Below are 23,065 nucleotides of genomic sequence, written 5' to 3' on the forward strand. Positions count from 1 at the left end.
GGAGGAGTGAGGACAAGAAGATGTCCTGAGGACAGAGAGAGAGAAAGAATGGAGGAGGAGCGAGGACAAGAAGATGTCCTGAGGACAGAGAGAGAGAAAGAATGGAGGAGGAGCGAGGACAAGAAGATGTCCTGAGGACAGAGAGAGAGAGAATGGAGGAGGAGCGAGGACAAGAAGATGTCCTGAGGACAGAGAGAGAAAGAATGGAGGAGGAGTGAGGACAAGAAGATGTCCTGAGGACAGAGAGAGAAAGAATGGAGGAGGAGCGAGGACAAGAAGATGTCCTGAGGACAGAGAGAGAAAGAATGGAGGAGGAGTGAGGACAAGAAGATGTCCTGAGGACAGAGAGAGAGAGAATGGAGGAGGAGCGAGGACAAGTCCTGAGGACAGAGAGAAAGAATGGAGGAGGAGCGAGGACAAGATGTCCTGAGGACAGAGAGAGAGAGAATGGAGGAGGAGCGAGGACAAGTCCTGAGGACAGAGAGAAAGAATGGAGGAGGAGCGAGGACAAGATGTCCTGATGACAGAGAGAGAGAGAATGGAGGAGGAGCGAGGACAAGTCCTGAGGACAGAGAGAGAGAGAATGAAGAAGGGTTGAGAGGTGAGGTGGAGGATGAGTGATGGAGAAGTGTGTGTGTGTGTGTGTGTGTGTGTGTGTGTGTGTGTGTGTGTGTAAGTAATCTAGGGCTGGGCTGGTTCTGTGGATAAGATCGGCCTGTGGAACAATGAGAGGATGGTGCTGTCACTGAACCCATCAGGTCAAGGTGAGACTAATGTACTCTGACACACACCAAACTCCTACCCTCTGGCCAAGCCCTCATTTCTGTACGTAGATACACAGATAAGCTGTCTATTAAAGACCCTGTTAACGTTTTTCAAGAAACCTCACACACTCAGAGACACGTTGACGGGCACTCAGAGACAGATACACAGACCGACATACTCGGACACAGACTGAGCTCGGATTCCTATTGTCTACCGGCATAGTCTCGTTTCACAGTCTGATTCCAGGTGCTGAGATGACCCGAGGAGTTGGTAACCGGGGGAAAGTTGACGTGTTCGTGGTAATGATATCGTTCCTGTTAACCGTGCTCCTACAGCACACACCCACTGCGGAAGCCATCGGTGAGTACCCGTCTCTAGGTGTCCTTTACGCGCCCATAACACAGACAGCAGGGGGGAATCAATGTGTCACTGTTACAGCATACTAGGGTGCCATTGTAAAAAAAACGTATGTTTCCTCCCGATCCATAAAGTAGAATAATGGCAGGACAACAGTGGACATATAGTTGTGTACGGGAATCTAGTCGGTCCTCCGTTGATCTTCCTGTGTAACATAGATGTTGTGTGTAGCGTATAGTAAGCCTGAGGATGTGTAGACTGTGTGTGTGTTTTTTTTTTTTTTAAATGTGTGCATGACTCACACGAAAAAACTTTTGCATATTACAACTTGTTGTTTAAACAACAGACTAAATTGTCTTGACAGTCGTTTCATTTGTTTCTGCTGACGATGGATCTTCGGTCTAAAACACTTTCTCCCTGTCTCTCTTCGTGAGCATGTTTGGATGAGTGCAGGTAATCAAGGCTATGTCACAAATGGCAGCCTATTCCCTATATAGTGTACTACTTTAGACCAGGGCCCCTAGTCCACAGACCATTAGGCTGTGAGAGATTGATACTGTTCAGCTTTAGTACGCTTCTGCATGACTTCTCTGTAGCCAGGACCCACGGTCCTCTGATGGTCATAGTCCTTAACTCTGTTCTGTAGCCAGGACCCACGGTCCTCTGATGGTCATAGTCCTTAACTCTGTTCTGTAGCCAGGACCCACGGTCCTCTGATGGTCATAGTCCTTAACTCTGTTCTGTAGCCAGGACCCACGGTCCTCTGATGGTCATAGTCCTTAACTCTGTTCTGTAGCCAGGACCCACGGTCCTCTGATGGTCATAGTCCTTAACTCTGCTCTGTAGCCAGGACCCACGGTCCTCTGATGGTCATAGTCCTTAACTCTGTTCTGTAGCCAGGACCCACGGTCCTCTGATGGTCATAGTCCTTAACTCTGTTCTGTAGCCAGGACCCACGGTCCTCTGATGGTCATAGTCCTTAACTCTGTTCTGTAGCCAGGACCCACGGTCCTCTGATGGTCATAGTCCTTAACTCTGTTCTGTAGCCAGGACCCACGGTCCTCTGATGGTCATAGTCCTTAACTCTGTTCTGTAGCCAGGACCCACGGTCCTCTGATGGTCATAGTCATTAACTCTGCTCTGTAGCCAGGACCCACGGTCCTCTGATGGTCATAGTCATTAACTCTGTTCTGTAGCCAGGACCCACGGTCTTCTAATGGCCATAGTCATTAACTCTGCTCTGTAGCCAGGACCCACGGTCTTCTAATGGCCATAGTCATTAACTCTGCTCTGTAGCCAGGACCCACAGTCCTCTCATGGCCATAGTCATTAACTCTGCTCTGTAGCCATGACCCACGGTCCTCTGATGGTCATAGTCATTAACTCTGCTCTGTAGCCAGGACCCACGGTCTTCTAATGGCCATAGTCATTAACTCTGCTCTGTAGCCAGGACCCACGGTCTTCTAATGGCCATAGTCATTAACTCTGCTCTGTAGCCATGACCCACGGTCCTCTGATGGTCATAGTCATTAACTCTGCTCTGTAGCCAGGACCCACGGTCCTCTGATGGTCATAGTCATTAACTCTGCTCTGTAGCCAGGACCCACGGTCTTCTAATGGCCATAGTCATTAACTCTGCTCTGTAGCCAGGACCCACAGTCCTCTCATGGCCATAGTCATTAACTATGTTCTGTAGCCAGGACCCACAGTCCTCTAATGGCCATAGTCATTAACTCTGCTCTGTAGCCATGACCCACAGTCCTCTAATGGCCATAGTCATTAACTCTGCTCTGTAGCCATGACCCACAGTCCTCTAATGGCCATAGTCATTAACTCTGCTCTGTAGCCATGACCCACAGTCCTCTAATGGCCATAGTCATTAACTCTGTTCTGTAGCCAGGACCCACAGTCCTCTAATGGCCATAGTCATTAACTCTGCTCTGTAGCCATGACCCACAGTCCTCTAATGGCCATAGTCATTAACTCTGCTCTTAATTTCTACTGCCAAGTTTACACCTTCACTATTACAGTGGAACATTTTGTACAGGAAGTTGTCTAAAAGGGATTGAATTTGTTGTTGCCTAATTGTTTTTTGGTAGGTTTCCACACTACTTTCCTTCCATCTATAGCATTTCTTAATATTATTCAGTTATTTTGGCCTTGATGCCTCATGATTGAGTATTGCTCTGTTCAAGTAGACTGTGATCTGTGATAGGGGTGTCAGTGGGCTATCTGTGAACGCTCTGAGAGACTCTGGGTTGAGGTCAGTGATAAAGTAGTCTACAGTACTACTGCCAATAGATGAGCTATAGGTGTACCTACCATAGGAGTCCCCTCGAAGCCTAACATTGACTATGTACATACCCAGCGTGCGACAGAGCTGCAGGAGTTGCGACCCGTTTTTGTTGGTTATGTTGTCATAGTTGTACCTAGGGGGGCATATGGGGGAGGGAATGCTGTCACCTCCAGGTAGGTGTTTGTCCCCCTGTGTGCTGAGGGTGTCAGGTTCTTGTCCGGTTCTGGCATTTAGGTCACCACAGACTAGTACATGTCCCTGGGCCTGCAAATGTTTGATTTCCCCCTCCAGTATGGAGAAGCTGTCTTCATTAAAGTATGGGGATTCTAGTGGGGGGATATAGGTAGCACACAGGAGGATAGTTTTGTCTTTTAAGATAATTTCCTTTTGAATTTCTAGCCAAATATAAAATGTTCCTGTTTTGATTAATTTAATGGAGTGAGTTAGGTCTGCTCTACACCAAAGTAGCAAACCCCCTGAGTCCCTTCCCCTTTTCACACCTGGTAGTTTGGTGGATGGGACTACCAGCTCTCTGTAACCTAGAGGACAACCAGTGGGTCCGTCTCCTCTATACCACCCACCTGGTAGTGTGGTGGATGGGTCTACCAGCTCTCTGTAACCTAGAGGACAACCAGTGGGTCCATCTCCTCTATACCACCCACCTGGTAGTGTGGTAGATGTGACTACCAGCTCTCTGTAACCTAGAGGACAACCAGTGGGTCCATCTCCTCTATACCACCCACCTGGTAGTGTGGTAGATGGGACTACCAGCTCTCTGTAACCTAGAGGACAACCAGTGGGTCTGTCTCCTCTATACCATGTTTCACACCTGGTAGTTTGGTGGATGGGACCAGCTCTCTGTAACCTAGAGGGCAACCAGTGGGTCCGTCTCCTCTATACCATGTTTCTTGTAGGATGACAATTTCTGTATTTCCAGGTTCCTGCTCTTTAGGCCAAAGGCAGATGACGTCAGGCCTTGGATATTCCAGGATGAGATGGTGAAGGCTTTGTGTTCCATAAAGTGTCCAATGTTGTTGGTTGTATGGTTTGACCTCAGGCCAGTAAGTGTGAGCAGAGCCTGCTGAGCATCTGGTACATGCCATTGGTTTGGGCTAGTGTAAGAGTGCGGGTTGGGCCTGTTTGCCCGCTCACTACCTGGGCGTATGTGTTACTTCCATGATGAGGCCCTCTTTGGGGGGATGGGGTGGGCAGGAGGGGCATAGGTCTAATCTGAGGGGGGCCTAACTGGGGTGTGGGCATGGTCGACTTGGGGGGGTGTTGATTGGTTGAGGTGGGGGTGTGGATGTGGCTGGTGGTGTTGTGGTCTGGATGTAGGTCCTCTCGGCGTGGGTCCTCTATGTGTAGGTCCGGGGGTCCCGCAAGTCTGGGAGAGTATCTCGATGGTCTAGGCGGGGTGTCTATTGATCTGTTGCTCCTGTGTGAAGTGTGGGAGCTGCGTTTGAGAGTGATGTCCTTTAGGGTCCAGGTGAAGATGGGCCCTGCTGCCTTGTAGAGGTGGACCTGGTCATAGAGGCTGTTCAAGTCCAGGGTGGAGTGGTGGGCACTGCTGCCTTGTAGAGGTGGACCTGGTCATAGAGGCTGTTCAAGTCCAGGGTGGAGTGGTGGGCACTGCTGCCTTGTAGAGGTGGACCTGGTCATAGAGGCTGTTCTAGTCCAGGGTGGAGTGGTGGGCACTACTGCCTTGTAGAGGTGGACCTGGTCATAGAGGCTGTTCAAGTCCAGGGTGGAGTGGTGGGCCTGGTCATAGAGGCTGTTCAAGTCCAGGGTGGAGTGGTGGGCACTGCTGCCTTGTAGAGGTGGACCTGGTCATAGAGGCTGTTCAAGTCCAGGGTGGAGTGGTGGGCCAGGAAAACATTTGGTTTTGAGGCACAGTCACGGGAAACAATTGCGTTTACCCGCTGTATGGTAGCAGGGTGGACGTCTTTTCGTGGTAGCAGGGTGGAGATAACCCCTTGTGCGTTGGGGAAAGTAGAATAAGCTTTTTCAATCACTCCCTTCAGTGCTGTGGCCACCATTTTCCTGCTGTGCCCTCAGGTCATTTGTGCCTGTGTGTTTTATTATGTGGCCGGGTGAGCCTAGTTGGTCCTCAGACAGAAGGTCTAGTGTATGCTGGGTGTTTAGACACTATGTGTTTGGGAACTAGTTTTCTTCTTGTGTATATTTTCTGTTTGAGTCCATAAGGAGTACAATCTGTGTCTTGTGTGTGTGTGTGTAGGGGGATTGTCAGGAGGGCTATCAGGTTGGCTGATGGGGGGGGGGGGGGGGGGTGGATTCTGCTTGGGATTCTTCATTTGTCTGTCCCGCTGTGATTTCGACGCTATGGTCAAGGGTGGACTGTTCTGCTATGGTGTCAAGACTTTTGTCGGGAGCTGAGGTTGGCTGTTCTGCTGGCTTCTCTGTGGGGGTGGCCACCTCTCTAGTAGGTTGTTCTCTGTCACACGCCATCCCCCTCAACCTCTCCTCCGTCCCCCTCACGCTCTCCTCCATCCCCCTCACCCTCTCCTCCAGCAGTCTGATCCTCTCCTTTAGTGCTCTGTTCTTCTCCTGATCCTGCTCTTTCTCCTGTTGAAGTTCTCTCACCACTGTCCAGAGTGCAGATATGTCTCTCTCCACTTCCAGCTCCCCGGGTCTGGTTAAGGGGGTGTTGTTGTGCTGGAATGTTGTCTGGGTCTGTGCTGACTGGAGTGTAATCACCTGCTGTTCCACCTCTACCTGCCTTACCTCCAGCTGGGTAAATGTATTCTTAATTTCAATGAGGGGGTAGTACTCTGCTGCGAGGTTGACTTTCCGCTTGGGGTGGCTCGTCTGTGAGGTTATATAATGAAGAGGTCTGGTCTGACCCTCTCGGGGTGGGGGGCATCTTTCTCAAGGGAGAGCTTCTCCTGCTGGGCTAATTCTTTGATCAGGTGAAAGTCCAGCTGAGACTGTTTGGGGTTGTTGCCCTGTACCATTACTGTTCCAGACTTATAGAGATTTATATTAGCTGACTCAGAGTCCTCATTGTCTGGAGTCAAATTGAATTGAGGGCAGTTAATTCAGGAAGTTAACTCAAAACAGTTTGGAGTGGGGGGTTGTGTGTGTGTGTGGAGTGGGGGGTTGTGTGTGTGTGTGGAGTGGGGGGTTGTGTGTGTGTGTGGAGTGGGGGGTTGTGTGTGTGTGTGTGTGTGTGTGTGTGTGTGTGTGTGTGTGTGTGTGTGTGGAGTGGGGGGTTGTGTGTGTGTGGAGTGGGGGGTTGTGTGTGTGTGGAGTGGGGGGTTGTGTGTGTGTGTGGAGTGTGGGGTTGTGTGTGTGTGGAGTGGGGGGTTGTGTGTGTGTGGAGTGGGGGGTTGTGTGTGTGTGTGTGTGTGGAGTGGGGGGTTGTGTGTGTGTGTGGAGTGGGGGGTTGTGTGTGTGTGGAGTGGGGGGCTGTGTTTGTGTGGAGTGGGTGGGTGTGTGTGTGTGTGTGGAGTGGGGGGTTGTGTGTGTGTGTATGGAGTGGGGGGTTGTGTGTGTGTGGAGTGGGGGGTTGTGTGTGTGTGTGTGTGTGTGTGTGTGGAGTGGGGGGTTGTGTGTGTGTGTGGAGTGGGGGGTTGTGTGTGTGTTGAGTGGGGGGCTGTGTTTGTGTGGAGTGGGTGTGTGTGTGTGTGTGGAGTGGGGGGTTGTGTGTGTGTGTATGGAGTGGGGGGTTGTGTGTGTGTTTTCATGTTGGTATCCTTGACTTGGTCCTCTACTTCCAGCCAGCTGTGGCCTCCAGTTCTTCCTGTTTCTGTTTTGACATCAATCGTTCCTGTGTGAAGGAGTTGACTGCTCTTCTATCTCCTAGCCCTTAGTTCCTAGCCCTTAGTTCCTAGCCCTGAGCTCCTAACCCTTAGTTCCTAGCCCTGAGCTCCTAGCCCTTAGTTCCTAGCCCTTAGCTCCTAGCCCTTAGCTCCTATCTCCTCATTGCTTCCATCCCTATCCCTCACTGGGTTTGAACCAGGGACCTGAACCTACGAGGTCCGGAGTCTGCTGGTTTTCTGTTTTTCCTATATCCTATTCTCTAGCTTCTTGTTCCTATCCCTAGCTCCCCTATCTCCTTTATATCCTATCTCCTATCCCCTAGGTCCTATTCCCAAGTTCATAGTTTCAAGCTCCTATCCCCTAGCTCCTTTATATCCTGTCTCCTATCCCCTAGCTACGATTATCTAGCTCATAGTTACTAGCTCCTATCCCCTTGCTCATAGTTTCTAGTTCCTAGATCCTGTTTTCTAGCTCCTAGTTCCTAGCTTCTATCCCCTAGCTCCTTTGTATCCTATATCCTATCCCCTAGCTCCTAATCCCTAGCTCAGAGTTCCTAGCTCCTATCCCTGAGCTCCTATCCCTGAGCTCCTATCTCCTTTATATCCTATATCCTATCCCCTAGCTCCTATTCCCTTGCTCATAGTTCCTAGCTCCTATCCCCTAGTTCCTAGCTCCTAACTCCTATGCATCCTCGCTCCTACAGTGGGTCTTCCGTTAAAAGGTGTGACGTACTGCAGCACAGCTTGTAGGGTGCTGCAGAATTCTATTGGCACGTTATTTAACTGCCAACCATTGTTGCCAGAGCTCAACACTTTTAAAGGAAGAATCACTGTAGCCCCTAACTCTCAATCTCCTATCTCCTAGCTCTGATACATCCTATCTCCTAACTCTTATACATCCTAGCTCTTATACATCCTAGCTCTTATACATCCTAGCTCTTAGCTCTTATACATCCTATCTCCTAACTCTTATACATCCTAGCTCTTATACATCCTAGCTCTTAGCTCTTATACATCCTATCTCCTAACTCTTATACATCCTAGCTCTTATACATCCTAGCTCTTAGCTCTTATACATCCTATCTCCTATCTCCTATACATCCTAACTCCTAGCTCTTATACATCCTAACTCCTAGCTCTTATACATCCTAACTCCTAGCTCTTATACATCCTAACTCCTAGCTCTTATACAACCTATCTCCTATCTCCTATACATCCTAACTCCCAGCTCTTCTACATCCTAACTCCTAGCTCTTATACATCCTAACTCCTAGCTCTTCTACAGCCTAACTCCTAGCTCTTCTACATCCTAACTCCTAGCTCTTATACATCCTATCTCCTAACTCCTATACATCCTATCTCCTAGCTCTTCTACATCCCAGTTGGCTCCTGGTCGTGTTGTTTCTCTCTGTCTCTCTATGCTGTCAATAGAGATGGTTTACAGCCGAAGGGAATTACTCTACAGTCGTTTGTTCCCCTGTTGACAACCATTGATTAACTTGTTGTCTCTGTCTCTCTCTCTCCACACACACACACACACACACACACACACACACACACACACACACACACACTCACACTCACACACGTATATATATATATACAGGCAGACATATATATATATATATATATATATATATATATATATATATATATATATATATATATCTCCTAACTCCTAGCTCTTATACAACCTATCTCCTATACATCCTAACTCCTAGCTCTTGACTACAGAGGCCCATGATCACTCTGGATGAACTGCAGAGATCAACAGCTGAGGTGGGAGACTCTGTCCATAGGACAACAATCATCCCAAGGAGCACTGTGCAAGCGATAATATTGAAATGGAAGGAGTATCAGACCACTGCAAATCTACCAAGACCTGGCCGTCCCTCTAAACTTTTAGCTCATACAAGGAGAAGACTGATCAGAGATGCAGCCAAGAGGCCCATGATCACTCTGGATGAACTGCAGAGATCTACAGCTGAGGTGGGAGACTCTGTCCATAGGACAACAATCAGTCGTATATTGCACAAATCTGGCCTTTATGGAAGAGTGGCAAGAAGAAAGCCATTTCTTAAAGATATCCATAAAAAGTGTGGTTTAAAGTTTGCCACAAGCCACCTGGGAGACACACCAAACATGTGGAAGAAGGTGCTCTGGTCAGATGAAACCAAAATTGAACTTTTTGGCAACAATGCAAAACGTTATGTTTGGCGTAAAAGCAACACAGCTGAACACACCATCCCCACTGTCAAACATGGTGGTGGCAGCATCATGGTTTGGGCCTGATTTTCTTCAGCAGGGACAGGGAAGATGGTTAAAATTGATGGCAAGATGGATAGAGCCAAATACATGACCATTCTGGAAGAAAACCTGATGGAGTCTGCAAAAGACCTGAGACTGGGATGGAGATTTGACTTCCAACAAGACAATGATCCAAAACATAAAGCAAAATCTACAATGGAATGGTTCAAAAATAAACATATCCAGGTGTTAGAATGGCCAAGTCAAAGTCCAGACCTGAATCCAATCGAGAATCTGTGGAAAGAACTGAAAACTGCTGTTCACAAATGCTCTCCATCCAACCTCACTGAGCTCGAGCTGTTTTGCAAGGAGGAATGGGAAAAAATGTCAGTCTCTCGATGTGCAAAACTGATAGAGACATACCCCAAGCGACTTACAGCTGTAATCGCAGTAAAAGGTGGCGCTACAAAGTATTAACTTAAGGGGGCTGAATAATTTTGCACGCCCAATTTTTCAGTTTTTGATTTGTTAAAAAAGTTTGAAATATCCAATAAATGTTGTTCCACTTCATGATTGTGTCCCACTTGTTGTTGATTCTTCACAAAAAAATACAGTTTTATATCTTTGTTTGAAGCCTGAAATGTTCTCTCCTCTCCTCTTCTCTCCCCCTCTCCTCTCCCCCACCTCTCTTCTCTTCTCTCCCCCACCTCTCCTCTCCCCCACCTCATTTCTCTCCTCTCCCCCCACCTTTCTCCTCTCCTCTCCCCACCTCATTTCTCTCCTCTCCCCCACCTCTCTCCTCTCCTCTCCCCCCACCTCTCTTCTCTCCTCTCCCCCCACCTCACTTCTCTCCTCTCCCCCCATCTCTCTTCTCACCTCTCTCATCTCCTCTCCCCCTTCTCACCTCTCTCCTCTCCTCTCCCCCTTCTCACCTCTCTCCTCTCCTCTCCCCCCACCTCTCTCTCTCTCTCCCCCCACCTCTCTTCTCTCCTCTCCCCCCACCTCTCTCCTCTCCTCTCCCCACCTCTCTCCTCTCCTCTCCCCCCACCTCTCTCCTCTCCCTCTCCCCCCACCTCTCTCCTCTCCTCTCCCCCCACCTCTCTCCTCTCCTCTCCCCCCACCTCTCTTCTCTCCTCTCCCCCCACCTCTCTTCTCTCCTCTCCCCCCACCTCTCTCCTCTCCTCTCCCCCCACCTCTCTTCTCTCCTCTCCCCCACCTCACTTCTCTCCTCTCCCCCCATCTCTCTTCTCACCTCTCTCCTCTCCTCTCCCCTTCTCACCTCTCTCCTCTCCTCTCTTCTCCTCCCACCTCCTCTCCTCTCCTCTCCTCTCCTTTCCTCTCCTCTCCCCCTCCCCCACATCTCTCCTCTCCCCCCTCCCCCCACCTCTCCTCTCCCCCCTCCCCAGCTCTGGACCCGTGTTCTGCCTACATCTCTCTGAATGAGCCTTGGCGTAATACAGAGTACCATGTCAACCACTCATCTGGCAGTGTGCCCCTGTGTGACAGCCGTGTGTCAGGGGAGTGGTACCGCTTCACAGGGATGGCCGGAGACGCCATGCCTACTTTCTGCATCGAAGAGAACCACTGTGGAACCCACGCCCCCATCTGGCTCAATGGGAGCCACCCACAGGTTAGTAGACTAGAGGTTAGAGAGGCGGACCAGCAGACAGAAGGTTGCTGGTTCAAACCCTGTGTGCCGGACGATACAAAAAAAATGCGAAACTAAGCTGCCAGCCTACCTGTTGTGGCACTTTATGTTCTCTTGATCTAGTGGCTCCACGTGCAATCAACTTCCAACCAAATGAACAGTAACGTATTCCCCTCTCCTCTCTCCCCGTCTCCCCTCTCCTCCTCTCCCCGTCTCCCCCTCTCCTCCTCTCCCCCTCTCCTCCTCTCCTCCTCTCCTCCTCTCCTCTCCCTCTCCCCTCTCCCCATCTTCCCCTCTCCCCTCTCCTCCTCTCCCCCTCTCCTCCTCTCTCCTCCTCTCTCCCCTCTCCTCCTCTCCCCATCTTCCCCTCTCCCCATCTTCCCCTCTCCCCTCTCCCTCCTCTCCCCGTCTCCCCCCTTCCCTCTCCCCCCTTCCCCTCTCCTCCTCTCCCTGTCTCCCCTCTCCTCCTCTCTCCCTCTCCCCTCTCCTCCTCTCCCTGTCTCCCCCCCTTCCCCTCTCCCCCCTTTCCCCTCTTCCCCTCTCCCCCTCTCCTCCTCTTCCCCTCTCCCCCTCTCCCCCCCTTCCCCTCTCCCCCTCTCCCCCTTCCCCTCTCCCCCTCTCCCCCCCTTCCCCTCTCCCCCTCTCCCCCCTCTCCTCCTCTCCCCTCCCCCCCTCTCCCCCTCCCTCCCTCCCCCTCTCCCCCCTTCCCCTCTCCCCCCTTCCCCTCTTCCCCTCTCCCATCTCCCTGTCTCCTCCTCTCCTCCTCTCTCCCTCTCCCCCCTCTCCTCCTCTCCCCTCTCCCCCTCTCCTCTCCCCGTCTCCTCCTCTCTCCCCGTCTCCCTGTCTCCTCCTCTCCCCCTCTCCCCCTCTCCCCCTCTTCCCCTCTTCTCCTCTCCCCTCTCCCCCTCTCCCCTAGCCCCAGGATGGTATCATGACCCTTCCTGTGTGTGCCAGCTTCAATAGTAACTGTTGCCAGTGGAATGCCAGTGTTGATGTGAAGGCCTGTACAGGAGGATACTACGTCTACCGTCTGCCCAGACCGTCTGTCTGCTTCCATGTCTACTGTGGCCGTACGTCTGTCTGTCTGTCTGTCTGTCTGTCTGTCTGTCTGTCTGTCTGTCTGTCTGTCTGTCTGTCTGTTTCTGTCTGTCTGTTTCTGTCTGTCTGTTTCTGTCTGTCTGTCTGTCTGTCTGTCTGTCTGTCTGTTTCTGTCTGTCTGTTTCTGTCTGTCTGTTTCTGTCTGTCTGTTTCTGTCTGTCTGTTTCTGTCTGTCTGTTTCTGTCTGTCTGTCTGTCTGTCTGTTTCTGTCTGTCTGTTTCTGTCTGTCTGTCTGTCTGTCTGTGTCTCTGTCTGTCTGTTTCTGTCTGTGGTATGAAATGTATGGTTTATGAATGTGGTATGATATGTATGGTTTATGAATGTGGTATGATATGTATGGTTTATGAATGTGGTATGAAATGTATGGTTTATGAATGTGGTATGAAATGTATGGTTTATGAATGTGGTATGATATGTATGGTTTATGAATGTGGTATGAAATGTATGGTTTATGAATGTGGTATGAAATGTATAGTTTATGAATGTGGTATGATATGTATGGTTTATGAATGTGGTATGAAATGTATGGTTGATGAATGTGGTATGAAATGTATGGTTGATGAATGTGGTATGAAATGTATGGTTTATGAATGTGGTATGAAATGTATGGTTTATGAATGTGGTATGAAATGTATGGTTTATGAATGTGGTATGATATGTATGGTTTATGAATGTGGTATGAAATGTATGGTTTATGAATGTGGTATGAAATGTATGGTTTATGAATGTGGTATGATATATATGGTTTATGAATGTGGTATGATATGTATGGTTTATGAATGTGGTATGACATGTATGGTTTATGAATGTGGTATAAAATATATGGTTTATGAATGTGGTATGAATGTGGTATGATATGTATGGTTTATGAATGTGGTATGAAATGTATGGTTGATGAATGTGGTATGAATGTGGTATGAAATGTATGGTTTATGAATGTGGTATAAAATATATGGTTTATGAATGTGGTATGAATGTGGTATGATATGTATGGTTTATGAATGTGGTATGAAATGTATGGTTTATGAATGTGGTATGACATGTATGGTTTATGAATGTGGTATGAAATGTATGGTTTATGAATGTGGCATGAAATGTATGGTTTATGAATGTGGTATGAAATGTATGGTTGATGAATGTGGTATGATATGTATGGTTTATGAATGTGGTATGAATGTGGTATGATATGTATGGTTTATGAATGTGGTATGAAATGTATGGTTTATGAATGTGGTATGAAATGTATGGTTTATGAATGTGGTATGATATGTATGGTTTATGAATGTGGTATGAAATGTATGGTTTATGAATGTGGTATGACATGTATGGTTTATGAATGTGGTATGACATGTATGGTTTATGAATGTGGTATGAAATGTATGGTTTATGAATGTGGTATGAATGTGGTATGACATGTATGGTTTATGAATGTGGTATGAAATGTATGGTTTATGAATGTGGTATGAAATGTATGGTTTATGAATGTGGTATGAAATGTATGGTTTATGATGTGGTATGAAATGTATGGTTTATGAATGTGGTATGAAGTTCCCAACATGTTACCATGTTTATTTGTTTCTCTGTGTAGATGTGGTAGACCTTACCTACCTCTACATGTTCTGTGGTAGACCTTACCTTCCTCTACATGTTCTGTAGTAGACCTCACCTTCCTCTACATGTTCTGTATGTCCTGTGGTAGACCTTACCTTCCTCTACATGTTCTGTGGTAGACCTTACCTTCCTCTACATGTTCTGTGGTAGACCTTACCTTCCTCTACATGTTCTGTAGTAGACCTTACCTACCTCTACATGTCTTGTGGTAGACCTTACCTACCTCTACATGTCCTGTGGTAGACCTCACCTTCCTCTACATGTTCTGTAGTAGACCTTACTTACCTCTACATGTTCTGTATGTCCTGTGGTAGACCTCACCTTCCTCTACATGTTCTGTATGTCCTGTGGTAGACCTTACCTTCCTCTACATGTTCTGTGGTAGACCTTACCTTCCTCTACATGTTCTGTGGTAGACCTTACCTTCCTCTACATGTTCTGTAGTAGACCTTACCTACCTCTACATGTTCTGTATGTCCTGTGGTAGACCTTACCTACCTCTACATGTTCTGTATGTCCTGTGGTAGACCTTACCTTCCTCTACATGTTCTGTGTGTCCTGTGGTAGTTCTTACCTTCCTCTACATGTTCTGTGTGTCCTGTGGTAGACCTTACCTACCTCTACATGTTCTGTATGTTCTGTGGTAGACCTTACCTCCCTCTACATGTTCTGTGGTAGACCTTACCTTCCTCTACATGTTATGTGGTAGACCTTACCTACCTCTACATGTTCTGTATGTCCTGTGGTAGACCTTACCTTCCTCTACATGTTCTGTGTGTCCTGTGGTAGTTCTTACCTTCCTCTACATGTTCTGTATGTTCTGTGGTAGACCTTACCTTCCTCTACATGTTCTGTAGTAGACCTTACCTCCCTCTACATGTTCTGTATGTCCTGTGGTAGACCTCACCTTCCTCTACATGTTCTGTATGTCCTGTGGTAGACCTTACCTTCCTCTACATGTTCTGTAGTAGACCTCACCTTCCTCTACATGTTCTGTAGTAGACCTTACCTACATCTACATGTTCTGTAGTAGACCTCACCTCCCTCTACATGTTCTGTAGTAGACCTCACCTTCCTCTACATGTTCTGTAGTAGACCTTACCTTCCTCTACATGTTCTGTGGTAGACCTCACCTTCCTCTACATGTTCTGTAGTAGACCTTACCTTCCTCTACATGTTCTGTGGTAGACCTTACCTTCCTCTACATGTTCTGTGGTAGACCTTACCTTCCTCTACATGTTCTGTATGTCCTGTGGTAGACCTCACCTTCCTCTACATGTTCTGTATGTCCTGTGGTAGACCTCACCTTCCTCTACATGTTCTGTAGTAGACCTTACCTTCCTCTACATGTTCTGTGGTAGACCTTACCTTCCTCTACATGTTCTGTATGTCCTGTGGTAGACCTCACCTTCCTCTACATGTTCTGTAGTAGACCTTACCTTCCTCTACATGTTCTGTGGTAGACCTTACCTACCTCTACATGTTCTGTATGTTCTGTGGTAGACCTTACCTACCTCTACATGTTCTGTAGTAGACCTTACCTTCCTCTACATGTTCTGTGGTAGACCTTACCTTCCTCTACATGTTCTGTATGTCCTGTGGTAGACCTTACCTACCTCTACATGTTCTGTATGTTCTGTGGTAGACCTTACCTCCCTCTACATGTTCTGTGGTAGACCTGACCTCCCTCTACATGTTCTGTGGTAGACCTGACCTCCCTCTACATGTTCTGTGGTAGACCTCACCTCCCTCTACATGTCCTTTGTGTCCTGTAGATTTCTATGACATATGTGATGAGGTGGAGTGCAGTGGACCTCAGTGTCCGGAGTCGGACTGTCGCTGTGCTGCTGGAACCACCCTGGGACCAGATAGACAGACATGTCTCGGTGAGAGGGGGGTGGTGGGGGAGGGAGAGAGAGGGGGGTAGGTGGGTTGTGGGAGAGGGAGAGGGGGAGAGAGAGATGGGGGGGGTGGATGGTGGGGGAGGGAGGGAGAGAGAGAGAGAGAGGGAGAGAGAGAGAGGGGGGTAGGTGGTGTGTGGGGGAGGGAGAGGGGGAGAGAGAGAGGGAGGTGGGTGGGGGGGAGAGAGAGAGGGGTAGGTGGGGAGAGAGTGGGGGGGAGAGAGAGGGAGGTGGGTGGGGGGAGTGAGAGGGGTGGGTGGGTGGTGGGAGAGGGGAGAGAGGGAGGTGGGTGGGGGGGGGAGAGAGAGATTGACTGAATGTGCTGAATCATTAATTCACAAGGAGAGGAGGAGACATGTGCCAGCCAGCCAGGGATGGGTGTGTGGGTGGCGGGAGGGAGGGAGCCTTCACTACATCCTAGTCTAATGGTGGGTGGCAAGCGTGCTATGAAAACCCTGATAGCTTGAGAACTGTTATTATCATACTATCCACCTATCAACCAAATCACTCTCCCTACTATGCTGAGGAATTCTCTCTCTCTCTCTTTCTCTCTCTTTCTCTCTCTCTCTCTCTCTCTCTCTCTCTCTCTCTCTCTCTCTCTCTCTTTGTCTCTCTCTCTCTCTCTCTGTCTCTCTCTCTCTCTCTGTCTCTCTCTCTCTCTCTCTGTCTCTCTCTCTGTCTCTCTCTACCTCTCTCTACCTCTCTCTACCTCCCCTATCAAAATCTCCTCCTTTTTTGTCCTGTGACCTCTCCTCACTGCTGTGTCTGTCTGTGTGTGTCTGCTCACTGACTCCTCTCCAGATGTGAATGAGTGTGAGCAGGGGAACGGAGGTTGTAAGGAGGTATGTGTGAACACCAAGGGGTCCAGACAGTGTGAGTGTGGACCAGGCAGGGTACTGGAGGAGGATGGACGCAACTGCAAAGGTAGAGTCAAACCACCATGTGGGTGGAAAGTTACAGTAGCATAATGTACTACAGTACCCATAATGTTCTGTGTGTAATATCTGGAACACAGTAGGGTTCAAATAGCATTCGTTATCTTTCACTATATTGAGAACCATTGGAATAGTTCCAAAAGTGCAAACTCCTCCTTCTAAAGTGTTATCCCCCCTCCCCCTTCTCGTCCTTTATACCTCCTTCTCCCCTCCTCTTCTTCCCCTTCCTCCTCTCTCCCTATTCTTTCCCCCCTCCCCCTCCTCGTCCTTTATACCTCCTTCTCCCCTCCTCTTCCTCCTCTCTCCCTATTATTTCCCCCCTCCCCCTCCTCGTCCTTTATACCTCCTTCTCCCCTCCTCTTCCTCCTCTCTCCCTATTCTTTCCCCCCTCCCCCTCCTCGTCCTTTATACCTCCTTCTCCCCTCCTCTTCCTCCTCTCTCCCTATTCTTTCCCCCCTCCCCCTCCTCGTCCTTTATACCTCCTTCTCCCCTCCCCTTCCTCCTCTCTCCCTATTCTTTCCCCCCTCCCCCTTCTCGTCCTTTAACCTCCTTCTCCCCTCCTCTTCCTCCCCTTCCTCCTCTCTCCCTATTCTTTCCCCCCTCCCCCTTCTCGTCCTTTATACCTCCTTCTCCCCTCCTCTTCCTCCCCTTCCTCCTCTCTCCCTATTATTTCCCCGCCTCCCCCTCTTCCTCTCCTTCCCCTCTCCCTCTTCTTCCTCCCCTCTCCCTCTTCTTCTCCCTCCTTTCTCCTCTTCCTCCCCTTCCACTCCCCCTCCTCTCCCTCTTCCCCTTCCTCCTTTCTCCTCTTCCTCCCCTTCCACTCCCCCTTCTTCCCCTCCCTCCTTTCTCCTCTTCCTCCCCTTCCACTCCCCCTCCTCTCCCTCTTCCCCCTCCATTCTCCCCTCTTCCCCTCCCCTCTCCCCCTCCCCTCCTCTTCCTCCCCTTCCCCTCCTCTTCCTCCCCTTCCTCTCCCCTTCCTCTCCCTCTTCTTCCCCCTCCCTTTTCCCCCTCCCCTTCCTCTCTCCCTCTCCTCCTCCTCCTCTCCCTCCCCCTCTCCCCCTCTCCTCCTCTTCTTCCTCCCCTTCCTCTCACCCTCCCCTCCTCTTCCTCCCCTTCCTCTCCTCCTCCTCTCCCTCCTCCTCTATCTCCTCTCCTCTTTCTGTAGAGATAGCAGGGTGCTACAACAACAACGGAGGCTGTAGCCATGGTTGCTCTGTACTACAGGACTCCTATCACTGTCACTGTCCCCGAGGACTGGAGCTGGGGGATGACAAACGCACATGCCAGGGTGAGACCAGAGAGTGTGTGTGATGTGGCAGGGTGTGTGTGTGATTTGTTGTATCTTCCAGTCCCTGAGTTCCCGGGAACTCATCCTGTCCAACCCATGTTTAACACATTCTACTGTGTGTGTGTGTGTGTGTGTGTGTGTGTGTGTGCGTGTGTGTGTGTGTGTGTGTCTGTGTGTGTGTGTGTGTGTGTGTGTCTCTCTGTGTGTGTCTCTCTGTGTGTGTCTCTCTGTGTGTGTGTCTCTGTGTGTGTGTCTCTGTGTGTGTGTCTCTGTGTGTGTGTGTGTGTCTGTGTGTCTGTGTGTCTGTGTGTGTGTCTCTGTGTGCGTGTGCGTGGGTGGGTGTGTGTGTGTGTGTGTGTGTGTGTGTGTGTGTGTCCAGTCCCGGTGCAGTGTAGCAGCAGCTCCATTAAGGTGTCGGTTCTAAGGGACCTGGTGGGGGGCCTGGAACTCTCCCTGTCCAACTCGTCATGCCGCGGCGTCTCCAACGGAACACACATCAATCTCAGCTTCAGCCTCAAGACCTGTGGAACAGTAGTGGAGGTAGGACTAGACCCTAGCCCCTAGAATCTAGCCCCTAGAATCTAGCCCCTAGAATCTAGCCCCTCACCCTAGCCCCTAGAATATAGCCCCTACCCTAGCCTATACACTAGACCCTAGCTCCTAGAATCTAGCCCTTACCCTAGCCTATACACTAGGCCCTAGCCCTTAGAATCTAGCCCTTACCCTAGCCTTGACACTAGGCCCTAGAATCTAGCCCTTACCCTAGCCCCTAGCCCCTAGAATCTAGCCCCTACCATAGCCCCTAGAATCTAGCCCCTATCCTAGCCCCTAGAATCTAGCCCCTACCCTAGCCCCTAGAATCTAGCCTTGACACTAGCCCCTAGCCCATATTTATGTTTTATTTTATTTCACCTTTATTTAACCAGATAGGTCAGTTGAGGACAAGTTCTCATTTACAACTGCGCCCTGGCCAAGATAAAGCAAAGCAGTGTGACAGAAACAACATCAACACAGAGTTACACATGGAATAAACAAGCGTACAGTCAATAACACAATAGAAAAAAAGAAAGTCTATATACAGTGTGTGTAAATGGCATGAGGAGGTAAGGCAAAAAATTGGCCATAGTAGCAAAGTAATTACAATTTAGCAGATTAACACTGGAGTGATAGATGAGCAGATGATGATGATGTGTAAGTAGTGATACTGGTGTGCAAAAGAGCAGCAAAGTAAATAACAACAATATGGGGATGAGGTAGGTAGATTGAGTGGGCTGTTATCTGTTAGCTGCTCTGACAGCTGATGCTTAAAGTTAGTGAGGGAAATGTAAGTCTCCAGCTTCAGCGATTTTTGCAATTCGTTCCAGTCATTGGCAGCAGAGAACTGGAAGGAAAGGTGGCCAAAGGAGGTGTTGGCTTTGGGGATGACCAGTGAGATATACCGGCTGGAGCGCGTGCTACGGGTGGGTGTTGCTATGGTGACCAGTGAGCTGAGATAAGGTGGAGCTGCTTTACCTAGCATAGACTTACAGATGACCTGGAGCCAGTGGGTCTAGCGACGAATATGTAGCGAGGGCCAGCCGACTACAGCATACAGGTCGCAGTGGTGGGTGATATAAGGCGCTTTGGTAACAAAACGGATGGCACTGTAATAGACAGCATCCAATTTACTGAGTAGAGTATTAGAAGCTATTTTGTAGATGACATTGCCGAAGTCGAGGATCGGTCAGTTTTACTAGGGTAAGTTTGGCGGCATGAGTGAAGGAGGCTTTGTTGCGAAATAGAAAGCTGATTCTAGATTTGATTTTGGATTGGAGATTTTATTTTTGAATTTTTTTACCTTTATTTAAGAACAAATTCTTATTTACAATGACGGCCTAGGGACCGTGGGTTAACTGCCTGTTCAGGCAGAACGACAGATTTGTACCTTGTCAGCTCGGGGGTTTGAACTTGCAACCTTTCGGTTACTAGTCTAACGCTCTAAACACTAGGCTACCCTACCGCCCCAAATGTTTGGAGATGTTTGATATGAGTCTGGAAGGAGAGTTTACAGTCTAACCAGACACCCAGGTATTTGTAGTTGTTCACGTATTCTACGTCAGAACCGTCCAGAGTAGTGATGCTAGTCGGGCGGGCGGGCAGCGAACGATTGAAAAGCATGCATTTGGTTTTGCTAGCGTTTAAGAGCAGTTGGAGGCCACAGAAGGAGTGTTATATGAAATTGAAGCTCGTTTGGAGGTTAGTTAACACAGTGTCCACAGAAGGGCCAGATGTACACAGAATGGTGTTGTCTGCGTAGAAGTGGATCAGGGAATCACCCGCAGCAAGAGCGACATCATTGATGTATATAAAGAAAAGAGTCGGCCCGAGAATTGAACCCTGTGGTACCCCCGTAGAGACTGCCAGAGATCCGGACAACAGGGTTTTACACACTGAACTCTGAGAAATTGTTGGTGAACCAAGTGAGGCAGTCATATGAGAAACCAAAGCTATTGATTCTGCCGATAAGAATAAGGTGATTGACAGAGTCGAAAGCCTTGGCCAGGTCGATGAATACGGCTGTACAGTACTGTCTTTTATCGATGACGGTTATGATATTGTTTAGTACCTTGAGCGTGGCTGAGGTGCACCCGTGACCAGCTCGGAAGCCGGATTGCACAGCGGAGAAGGTACGGTGGGACTCGAAATGCTCAGTGATCTGTTTATTAACTTTGTTTTCGAAGACTTTAGATAGGCAGGGCAGGATGGATAGAGGTCTGTAACAGTTTGGGTCTAGAGTGTCACCCTCTTTGAAGAGGGGGATGACCGCGGCAGCTTTCCAATCTTTGGGGATCTCAGACGATACAAAAGAGAGATTAAACAGACTAGTAATAGGAGTTGTAACAATGGCGGCAGATAGTTTCAGAAAGAGGGTCCTGATTGTCTAGCCCAGCCGATTTGTACTGGTCCAGGTTTTTCAGCTCTTTCAGAACATCTGCGATCTGCATTTGGGTGAAAGAGAAGCTGGGGAAGCTCGGGCAAGTAGCTGAGAGGGGTGCAGAACTGTTGGCCGGGGTTGGGGTAGCCAGGAGGAAAGCATGGCCAGCCATAGAGAAATGCATACACCCTATCCCCTACACCGTAGCCTTTAAACCCAAGCATCTACACCTTAGCCTTTACACCCTAGCGCCTTCACCCTAGCCTAGATCCTTGCCCCTACACCCTGGCCTCTGGTCCCTACACCCTAGCCCCTACACGCTAGCCTCTACACCCTAGCCTCTACACCCTAGCCCCTAACCCTTACACCCTAGCCCCTAACCCTTACACCCTAGCCTCTAGCCCCTAACCCTTACACCCTAGCCTCTACTCCATAGCCTCTACACCCTAGCCCCTAACCCTAGCCTCCCTACACCCTATCCCCTACACCCTAGCCCCTACACCTTAGATACTAGCACTACACCGTAGCCTAGACCCTACACCCTAGCCCCTTCACCCTATCTTAGCCCCTAGCCCTTACACCCTAGCTTAGCCCCTAGCCCTTACACTCTAGCTTAGACCCTAGTCCCTAGCCCTTAGACTCCAGCCTAGCCCCTAGCCTTTACACTCTAGCTTAGACCCTAGCCCCTACATCTTAGCTTAGACCCTAGCCCTTACACCACTAGCTTACACCCTAGCCCCTAGCCTATACACCCTAGCCCCTATCCCTTATACCCTAGCCCCTACACCCTAGCCTAGCCCCTATCCCTTATACCCTAGCCCCTTCACCCTAGCTTAGACACTAGCCCCATGCCTAGACCCTAGCCCCTACATCCTACATCCTACATCCTACACCCTAGCCCTTACACCCTAGCCCCTACATCCTACACCCTAGCCCTTACACACTAGACCAGACCCTAGCTCTTACATCCTACACCCTAGCCCCTACATCCTAGCCCCTAGCCCCTACATCCTAGACCCTAGCCCCTACATCCTAGACCCTAGCCCCTACATCCTACACCCTAGCCCCTACATCATACACCCTAGCCCCTACATCCTACACCCTAGCCCCTACATCCTAGACCCTAGCCCCTACATCCTAGACCCTAGCCCCTACATCCTAGACCCTAGCCCCTACATCCTAGACCCTAGCCCCTACATCCTACACCCTAGCCCCTACATCCTACACCCTACATCCTACACCCTAGCCCCTACATCCTAGACCCTAGCCCCTACATCCTAGACCCTAGCCCCTACATCCTACACCCTAGCCCCTACATCCTACACCCTACATCCTACACCCTAGCCCCTACATCCTAGACCCTAGCCCCTACATCCTAGACCCTAGCCCCTACATCCTAGACCCTAGCCCCTACATCCTAGACCCTAGCCCCTACATCCTAGACCCTAGCCCCTACATCCTAGACGCTAGCCCCTACATCCTAGACGCTAGCCCCTACATCCTAGACGCTAGCCCCTACATCCTAGACCCTAGCCCCTACATCCTAGACCCTAGACCCTACATCCTAGCCCCTACATCCTAGACCCTAGCCCCTACATCCTACACCCTAGCCCTTACACAGGTTCAGCTTCAGGACCTGCGGCCCTCTAGTGGAGGACCTACCTTCTTTGTGTCGCCTGCCACTCTGGATGAATTGGTCTTGACTGATTCTACAGGCCAGTACCCGGAGGTTGTCAGTCCAATTTCAGAGCTGACAGGAGACCGGAACCAATGGACCACAGACAGAGTTACTTGTATTGTTTTCATGACATCACGTAGTGTAATTGGGAAACAACACTACTGAAGTGAAAGACAAGCAGTAAGAGGTGTAAACTCGGATTTGATTTACGGCCTTAAAATGTTGGATGTTGATTCCATCAAATGTATTTTATAAAGCCCTTTTTACATCAACAGTTGTCACAAAGTGCTGTACAGAAACCCAGCCTAAAACACCAGAGAGCAAGCAATGCAGATGTAGAAGCACGGTGGCTAGGAAAAACTCCCTAGAAAGGCAGGGAACCTAGGAAGAAACTTGGAGAGGAGCCAGGCTCTGAGGGGTGGGCCAGTCCTCTTCTGGCTGTGCCAGTGGAAATTAAGAGTACAGGCATTTAGGCCAGATCGTTCTTCAAAATGTTCAAATGTTCATAGATGACCAGCACATGGTCATTTAAGCCAAATCGTTTTTCA

General features: G+C 49.4%; 1 protein-coding gene across 1 annotated transcript in view; it reads left to right on the forward strand.

The window, feature by feature from the left end:
- The first annotated feature begins 782 nt into the window (after positions 1-782).
- Positions 783-23,065, forward strand: part of oit3 (oncoprotein induced transcript 3) — a 31,016-nt gene continuing 8,733 nt past the window's right edge. Inside the window, exons 1-7 of the mRNA XM_036946051.2 lie at positions 783-1,125; positions 10,851-11,074; positions 12,009-12,162; positions 15,577-15,687; positions 16,504-16,626; positions 17,803-17,925; positions 18,305-18,465. Coding sequence (XP_036801946.1) covers positions 1,020-1,125; positions 10,851-11,074; positions 12,009-12,162; positions 15,577-15,687; positions 16,504-16,626; positions 17,803-17,925; positions 18,305-18,465 — 1,002 coding nt within the window. The 5' untranslated portion in view covers positions 783-1,019. The remainder of the gene's footprint in view (positions 1,126-10,850; positions 11,075-12,008; positions 12,163-15,576; positions 15,688-16,503; positions 16,627-17,802; positions 17,926-18,304; positions 18,466-23,065) is intronic.

The sequence above is a fragment of the Oncorhynchus mykiss genome, chromosome 16 (assembly GCF_057628025.1).
Source record: "Oncorhynchus mykiss isolate SJ-2025 chromosome 16, ASM5762802v1, whole genome shotgun sequence".
Classification (NCBI taxonomy): Eukaryota; Metazoa; Chordata; class Actinopteri; order Salmoniformes; family Salmonidae; genus Oncorhynchus; species Oncorhynchus mykiss.